Source organism: Cariama cristata, unplaced genomic scaffold (assembly GCF_000690535.1).
Source record: "Cariama cristata isolate BGI_N322 unplaced genomic scaffold, ASM69053v1 scaffold16972, whole genome shotgun sequence".
NCBI lineage: Eukaryota > Metazoa > Chordata > Aves > Cariamiformes > Cariamidae > Cariama > Cariama cristata.
The window spans coordinates 55133-64380 of NW_009605686.1; the positions used below are offsets into that span (position 1 = coordinate 55133).

Sequence of the window (9248 nt, forward strand, 5' to 3'; positions counted from 1 at the left end):
GTGGAGCTCCACAGCCTCTTGGAAGAGCAGTTCAGGGTGTCGTTCCTGATGGGATGGTCAGGCTGGGCAGCATCTGCTGTTGGACCCTAACACTTTTTACAACAGACACCAAACAGAGGCAACAAGAAGACTAAATAACTAATTAGGACCACGCTGATCCTTGGCTGTTTTGGTTTTTGGTTAAGATAACTTAGGACAACACCAATACTATTTTTTTTTTTTTTAAAAAAAAAAAGGAAATACTGTAGCCAAGCAATTTGCTGTTTACTGAGAAGGCCCAATTGCTTGTTTGAAACGCTTGAAATTTCTGCCATGCTGATTTGCCAACCTCCCACCTAGAAAGGCTAAATCCAATCCATTGATTTCTGAATCAGGAAGTTTACCTTGAAACTAAGGCGTACACTTCATTAGGCTTTTTCAGACAACCCGAATGAGATTGAAAATGGAGATGCTGCAGCTAGCATTCATTTAAAAAATGGCATAACTGACAGCATTACACAAGTAAAAACACAGATTGTCACTTTTTAAATAAATTAACGCTTGAAATGTTCTCACTTCCTGCTCAGCTAACACAGAAATGCTCAGTCCTCCTTTCTCAGCGCTCCAGTTTTCTCCCAGCACTGCTGCAGCATTAGTTTTGGATTAGTTGGCATTCACGTGCAGTACGCTGACAGCACAGCAACTACCGTGCTATGAATTTTCAGTGTATTAGCACTTATCAGAATAGCTGAAGAAAGGATTTTTGACTTATTCATGTTATCATTTGGATCCTGCTAAAGTGAAAGAAAAAAATGCCACTTGTTTCAAGCATACCAGAGTACGTCCCTGCTTCAAAAAGCCTTCCTCGCAGTGATTGACACTTGTTACTAGGGTCTAACCCATGCATTCGCACACATTCATGCATCCACACGCGCTTTCTCTCTTTGTGACTCACTCCCAGCTGCAGGGAAGCTCCAAGTCAAAGATATGTTTTCCATTAACAGTATCCAGGGCATAATTTACAGCTCTGAGATTGTTTCATTTCTTGTCAGATGCACTCTATAATTGGCCATAGTGGCCCTGTTTGTCTGTTCCTATGGTGACTCTGGGTTAAGAGGGAGGAAACAATGGCAGTCTCTACTTATAAAGGCACAAGAGAGTAACGTATAAATCAATAAGCCATACCATTCAGGCTATGTAACTCCAGAATGACTTCACAGAAAGAAAGTTGTAGAGTTTTCTGTCTCACCATATGCTTGATAGCTTTCTTTTTTTTCAACACGTCTCTAACAATACTATCAGAGAAGCACTGATCTTGTGGATACAGTCATAGGGCAAACATACCACGTGGCATCTAACTACCGACTTCAGCAAAATTGTTTCAGTTTACTCTGCCCGACAATCTGGCATTCCGTTTGCACTCTTTTGTCTCACAGAAGCCTTCTGCATTATGGGCAGGGACAGCCTGGGTTGCTCAGTGCTTTGTTCTGGCACCCACGCCATGCTTTGGAGGACCTCGACACTATTTCACGGAAGCATTAACATGTGCTTTCCTGCAACCAGCAGACTAGGAATAAATTTGCTCACTGCTTCTTGAACAAAAATATACACAGATTATATGGTTACTCAGACAAAAAAAGTTCAAATTCAAGTAGAAAATAGTTATTCTGTTAAAAGGTTCAACTTTAACATTCAAGTAGCAAAAAGCTGTTTAAGATAATTGAGAAGTAACCTCAGAACAGCCCCCAGAGAAAAGAAAGAGTTAAGAACATTATTGCCTATCCTTTAGGCTAGAGTTTTTTCAAATTTCCTGGCTAACTTTGCACAGATCACTGCAACTTTCTATTCCTCAGCTTCCTCGTCTGTAAAGTGGAGTAAATAAAGCTATGGACTGCTCTGATAGCAATGTTAGAATATATTGCTGTGACTGCCAGCTGTGATACTGCCTTTTGTTTGGAAGGAACAAATTAATCCTGTGACAGTGATTGTCTAACACAGCCCTTCACACTGTACACAGACAACACTGCTAATGGTGGAGGATTCTACTTGGCTCATCCTGTCGTTGCTACTGTCTCTGTCCATCTCACATAGTTTTCACTCTCAGTGGACAGGATTTTCCTACTAATAAGTCATAGGCAGAGAATAATTAGTTCTCTGTGATCTATATACAGTTAGTTTCTATCTACAAGTAAAGACCAAACGGTTTGTACAGCTACCGACTTCACGTGGTTCCACATGAGTGTGAAGGCTGACGTGTGACCCGCGCAGGACACGGTGACCTGGGCCCTCGCACCCCAAGTCGCGGAGCTTCGCAGAGGAAGCTCTTTCCTGTGTTGGGCTACTCTGCTCTTTCAAGAAGCTTTGAAGCCTTTACGATGAAGAAAATAGCAAGGCAGTGTGTTTTGAAAAAGTAAAGGGACTACCTTACCTTCTCCGACTGTTAACAGCAATGCACACTGCAAGAACCAAGGCAAGTGCCACAAGAGTGGCAACTATGATCAACCAATCTGTTGGGAGAGTGGAGGGAGGGGAGAGAGCATGTTAACATATCTTGGGTAGCTTTGCTGTTTCACAGAACTGCAAGAACACCAGCTCTTTTACATTCTCTAAACTGTCAGGCTTTTTTCCTAGCTTGCGTGAATGTTTGTTTGTTTTACAAAGTGCTTCTGTGCCAATTGAATACATTTTCATCATTCAGCTATACGCAGGCCAACTCAGATGAAACGCCCCATCACTGCTAGCACCTGTAAGCACTGCACTTTGGTGGGCATAGGTGAAGAGGAGTTTTATATCACTGATTTAATCCAAGAGCAAAAGAAAAGGCTTAGCCATGATACACCTGCAAGCCCAGGCACAAAAGCCAGATGACTTTCAGGTTGGGTGAAATGTTCATTTTTTCATTTAAAATTTTACTTTAGGAGGTATTTTGGGGGCAAACTCTAAATAAAAAAAAAAAAAAAACGGAACTACAAAACTGAAAGAGACCCTAAGAGGTCATGTCAGCCACATTTCCCTTCAGCGAAACAGGGTCAATAAGAAGATGGCTGAGGAACATTCCATTTGCTCTTAACATTTTTAATAAAGGAGACTTCACAACCTTCCCAGTAGCCTATTCTTTATGCTGTACTACCATTATAAGACAGAGATCCTCTCCTAAGAGTTAACTCCTTTATTGTGTGTGTTTGAAACAAGTCTCCCTTGTTCAACAGGTCTCCTACTTTTCATTTGAAACAAATTACTTCTTCTAATTAGTTAATTATTATTACTCCATGGTGAAAAACTGATAAGCATTCTTTTTGTAGCATACTCTTCTTGTATCTCCCTTCAGCTTTCTCTGAAAACTATGAGCTCTTCAAAAGGTGCTTCAAGGTTACCTTTCTTTGTGCTCTTCTCCATTTTTTTCTTGGTAATTAATGCAATGCCTTGAACTGAACACAGAGCTTCAGCTCTGGACTTGCTAGGCCTAAGTAGAGTGGGATAATTACTTTCTCTGTTTTAAAAATGACTTTACTGTTAATATGTCCCAGAATATATTTGCATTCTTTTGCAATTGTACCATGGTGTTGGCTTCTTTCTATTCCATTTTAATCTGCAAGCCCTATTCTGCAATACTTGTCTCAGCTATTATTTTCACCGAACACGCTCATGGATATGATACTTAGCATATATTTTTACTGAATTTTGCCTGATGTTGTATCAATTTATAATGGTTATTTGGATCTTGATCTCATTCTTCAAATGTATGATTACTCTCATCTTGATATTGCTGGAAAATTATATCAGTTACAATATGCTCCATTTTTCATACTACTAGTGAAAATGCTGAATATTATCTGACTCAGAACAAAGACTGAACAACTGTACTTGAACTGCATTTTCATCACTTACTTCAGTTCATATTAATACAATACTGTGCTTAAATTGTTAAAACATATGACCAAAAACCTACCTGGTACCCGGGACGACCTTTGTTGTGAAACTATTGTTGTTGTTGTGGTCTCTCCAGGGAAAGTAGTGGATTCATAATGTCCCTTGTGTGGTCCTTGATTACCATATATACCAGAGGTGGATCCTAAAGAACAAAACTATCCGTTAGGCCAAATATGCTTAGTGAATATTTAACAGCAAGGTGCAAAGACTATGACTTTCACAATTAAAAAACCATATTCTAGGAAGTGCATGCTGAGGTCATTAAAATGTATTTATACGGAAAATGATTACATAGACTGTAATAATCATATTGATTTGAACTATGGCTAGTTTTAGTATTTTGAATAACAAAACTCATGGGTTTCCCCTCTTGTCTCTCTCATATGTATTGGTTTTGATTATGCTATACTTTCGTGAACCAAAATGCAATTATAATTGCCTAGAATTTTTCTGGAGAAAATGTAAAAAGACGTGAATGTTGGCAACTTTTTGAAGAGGTTTTTGTCATAGAAGTAAAGCATCTTGCCTATTCCATGGGGAAAAGAGAGTGTGAAAAGAAGGGGTGGGGGGAAACTTTACTTTTTATTTAAACCTAAAATGACCAATATGTAGAAATTTTGAAACTTTTTATTTTATGCCTACAAAGGATACAACTGAATTTCTCAAAGTCTAATGCTTTCATAAAATAAGATAGTTCTCTGAATGGTTTAAAATCTGACAGCTACGCATAGAGTGGGACTTTAAAAATTCAAAATATTTTCCTAATAGAAAAAATGATCTCTGTAAACTTACAGGTAGATCCCCTTGTCCTTTTTAATAAGTTGTGTAATTTGGTTCCAAGACAATATTAGATCTTAAAACAAAATGCATACTTCCAGTATCAAGTATTTGCTATGCTGGCCATACCACTTGAACTTTTATGCAATTACATTTCTGGTCCACGCTGTGGCCATATGGGTATCCCAAATCTAAAATTATCAGCAGACTATAGATACAGTGATTTCATTTGGGATCACTACTTCATTATCACTAAAAAAAAGATATTACAGATCTCCACCTCTCTGAATTCTTCCAGACTCTAACAGAGCAAATTAAGCACTTACTCTAATCAGCTGTAAAGTTGTGGGTTTCTTTTTTTTTCTTTAACACACATTGCAACTCATTTGTAGCCAACATTTCTGATCTCATTTCCTAACAGCAGCTGGCAAATACAAAACTGAGAAGCACATTTTTTTCCCTCTGTTAAGCTTAGCCAGCAAGTAGCTCACGAATCTTCCAGATGTTTTCATTATTTTTATTAACAAGAAACTTATTGACTGGTGAGCTCTTTTGTGCTATCTCACCACAAAGGACAGAGCACTAATTCAGCAGCTAAGGGTCCTGATCTAGCCTCCAAGAAAGCGGACCCAGAGGAACATACTTACTTGCCCACCCCACATCTCAGCGGATTTTTTTTTAAGGTGCTTTATATCATCCTTGAAAAATGCCAGAGCTTTTCCACCACAAATCCCCTTAGAAAGTCACTCAGACATTTACTAAAATTCTTGCTTTTAGAGAACCGCTGCATTTGCCCTTCCCCTGCCTGGAGAAGCAGCAGCAGGATGCAGTCCCCTCCCCAGATGTTCTGGCCCTGGGGGGGTACTTGCGAGTGGCAGGGCAGGATCCTCAAAAGCTCTCTGCGTTTCATTTTAATAACATACTGGATTTTTTTTTGTTCTGATAGTTATTTTTTAGATTCCTTCAGTGGACTGATTTGTTACTCCACGGACACGTGGACAACAGCTCAGTCATTAGTGTGATGGCAGACCACAGCTTGAACATTGCTGTAGAGAAAAAGCAAGTGAAATAAAGCAGGGTAGCACATCAAGCCATTTGTTTGCTTGCAGAAAGCCTTTAACTATAGTCTGCCAATACATTCATGAATCTTTTCCATTCCATTACAGTTCTATGGGACAACATTACAAATGAATGAATCCTTCAATAAATAAACTTTTTTATGGTGATGGTAGTGTCCTAGCAATTCCCTTGTATTGTGTTTTTAAAAAGCACCAAGAGAAGATAAAGGAAAAAAGGAAGAGTTTTGGGAATACGACCTTACGAGCCTTTGCCAGGGCACTGACAACACAAAGATTTGACGCAGACATTCACCTTGAAGATGATCTTCAAACCAGTTCTTACAGGTTTTATGTGCTCAAAACAGAAATGTAGCAAACATTTTTTCATAGTGTGTAATGTCTGCACATAAAATTAAGGAGGCAGCTTGGATTAATTAATGAATAGGGCAGCGAAAGTCAAGAATTGAGTTTGTTGTAATAAGAAACCATTATTAAATATAGATTTATCTTTCCAATAAAATTCTATCAAATACATGTTTTGCATGTATATTGCTGTGCCTATGTCAAAATTCTATCAATCAAGTCATTTTGATAGGGTTGATTTTACTGCATTTATATAAAATTCTGAAACAAACCCAGTAGGCCAAATTCTACCTGAGAATGTATGAATTAACATTAACTAATTAATTAATAACAGAATCATCTTTAAAGTGTTTACTGTATAATGCTATTAAAATATAGGTACATAATCTCGCTTATGTGCAATGAATGTCCACAGAGCACTGGCCAAAATCTACCCTGGGATTGTCCACTAACTTCCAAGAAAGTGCATGAAAATAGTATTTGGATTAAGTGTGCATGAGAAGCAGCATTTGGAAAAAACTTACTGTTAGGATAATTATTTGTATGGACACTGCATTTGGGAATAAGGAAAAGTCCCTTCATTTCCCGTACTATTAGCATGTGACCATACACACAAAAAAAGAAAGGTTGTATGTAGCGTAGTAAGTAAACACTGTTACTGTTAACTGCACTAACTCTATCAGAATAATCCATTAAAAAAAAAAAGTAGTTGTTCACAAATGAAATGTCAGTTACAGCCCAGTAACATAGTTATAATTAATCACTGGCGAGATACGAACAGCAAATACACCTCGGAAAAAAAAAAAATTGACAGAGAATTACCTTTCTTTTGACACATATTCAACTAATGTAGAGGGAACACTGATTGGGGAAAAAGTGACAGACACCTAAGTGTTACAGAGCTATCACTTGTGCCCAGCAAAAAAGAAAGACAAAATTCTAGCACGTATGTATGGGCACAACGAGAAAGTTTACGCTTCTTCACTGTAATAGTTGTGTTATACATATAGCAGTAACAATAGTTGTGTTACACATACAGGTAACGGAACATAAGAAAAGGTTATTTGCAAAACACTATTTTCAGCCTTTTAGCAAATGTCCAATCCTTTGCACGTTAAAGAGATTCCCTTTAACGGCATTTTATAAGCAGGGTATAAACAATAATAAAAACCAAAAAGGGAATCATAATATGACAATAATTTACAATTATGATTAGTACATATGTTTTTGGACAACAACCACTGCCCAAAATATAAACTGACTGATGGATAAATGAAAATGTTCATAATTCATAGTTCTTACTAGTAGGAAGAGGAGTCCGTAACTGGTTAAATCGATCTTCAATGTCTGACAAAACTCCAGGTATCCCATTGACATAGGAGCCGTCCGTGGTGTTGGCTTCCTCGTTCTCCCTTCCAGGTGCAGTGCCAGGTGCCAGTGGCTCCGTGGTTGCTTTCTCTGGGTTAACACCATCCACGGCCTCAGAGACTGCCACGGTGACGGCGCAATCAGCTTTAAAAGTGTGCGCTCACAAAACCACCACCCACATTATTTCCCGCTTCCCTGCACCACAGCAAGCCAGAAGGCACGTCCATCTTCCTCATTCAAAGCACAGAAGGAGAGAAGACACAAAGGCCTGCCCTTCTTCTTCCCCACTGTCACTGGCTCCTGAGAGATCCTTAAGCACCATGTACGTGCTCACCATGTTGGCGGGTGACGCCGGCTACATGTACAGAGCCCAGTGACAGATGGAGAGGGAAGATCTTCAGAAGAAGAGACCACAGCAGCAACAACCTGACCCTGTAACTCAGGAGTGAACAGCCATGACTGCAGCCAGATCTGTGGCAGTCTTGCCCGGCAATCCACCGGTCAGGTGAAGTAGGGAATTGAAGGCAGACTTTATGGGATGTCATTCTTCTATGACTGCCCTGCCCTCACCACCAGGACAGCACTCCCCAGTGATGGTTTGGCTGCTGCTCAGTCACAGGAGCAAGGCATCCCATTAACCTGCCAGAGCACCGCCACCACACCCATCATGGTCCCAAAGCGTGTCAAGCCTCATCCCGCTCATGTGCATAAAGGGAAGATGGGGCTGGGCGATTCAGAATCAGCAAAGTGTGCGTGTCTGGCAGAACAGTCAGGAGGCCACCCAAAAACATGCTTCAGCAAAGGACAGAAACTGCCAAGTGTCCCAGCAAGGAGTCCCCTATGCCTTGTCCAGAAAGCAATTCTATCAACAGCACAGATCCCACCACAGATTTTTGCACTGCAAGTCCACACCGAGACTTTAGACCCCCAGGATGAGAAAGACAGGGAAAGCAGTCAATTTCAGAAGAAATAATGCCTCATTTCACACCAGGCATGAGAAATGAGTATGAGCCATTATTCTTACTGGTACCCGTCAGAGGAGCGTCATCACCAGCTTTGCTTGTACTGGCTGTGGTCCTGTGGAGGACCTCATCCCCAGGGGCATCTGTGGGATGCGTGCTGCCTTCAGTTCCCTGTCCTGGTTCATCATCTGAAGGCAGAGGTGGTCGAGTTGGGTCTTCATGGTGGGCATCGTCAGGAGAGGCAACAGCTGTTACCACAATGCGAGGTGCCCACACTTCCTGGGTTGTATCTTCTGGTTTCAGAACATCAGTGGAGGCTGTGAGTGTTGTGATGATGGCTAAGTTAACTTCAAAGATGTTTACAAAACCCTACCTTACATATTTTTCCCTCTTTATTTTATTTAGCAAGCTCTACGGTTTTGGGTTTTTTTAGCCTATGTAGAATACAGTGAGGAAAAAAAAACCCACAAGCAAACAAAATCTTCTGTACATGTCATGCTATTTTTGATTTGTCTGTTCCTTCACTAATACTCTATTGATCACTTTAATAGTTGCTTATTCATTTCCTAAATTTGTGTCGATTAAAGCATGTGAAGACTTTCAAAGAGTAGGTAGCAGCCACTTAGATCTGACTATTTGAGACTGACAATACCATCATGTTAAAAAAATGCCTTTTTCAGTTTATTTAGGCATCTCTCTTTTTCCATGAGATGATCATAAGAATGTGTGCTAGTCTCCCAAGAAAAGAATTTAAAATTAATTCAAATGGAAAATTAAAGAATGAAATCATTTAATGAACATCCTTCACATA

The 9248-nt window shown here is 39.7% G+C and overlaps 1 protein-coding gene across 1 annotated transcript in view; it reads right to left on the reverse strand.

Annotated features, from left to right (window-relative positions):
• Nucleotides 1–8784, reverse strand: part of CD44 (CD44 molecule (Indian blood group)) — a gene marked incomplete at its 5' end in the record, with an annotated part of 10400 nt that extends 1616 nt beyond the window's left edge. The window contains 4 exons of the mRNA XM_009696079.1: nucleotides 2408–2486; nucleotides 3929–4051; nucleotides 7410–7595; nucleotides 8527–8784. Coding sequence (XP_009694381.1) covers nucleotides 2408–2486; nucleotides 3929–4051; nucleotides 7410–7595; nucleotides 8527–8784 — 646 coding nt within the window. The remainder of the gene's footprint in view (nucleotides 1–2407; nucleotides 2487–3928; nucleotides 4052–7409; nucleotides 7596–8526) is intronic.
• Nucleotides 8785–9248: the final 464 nt, after the last annotated feature.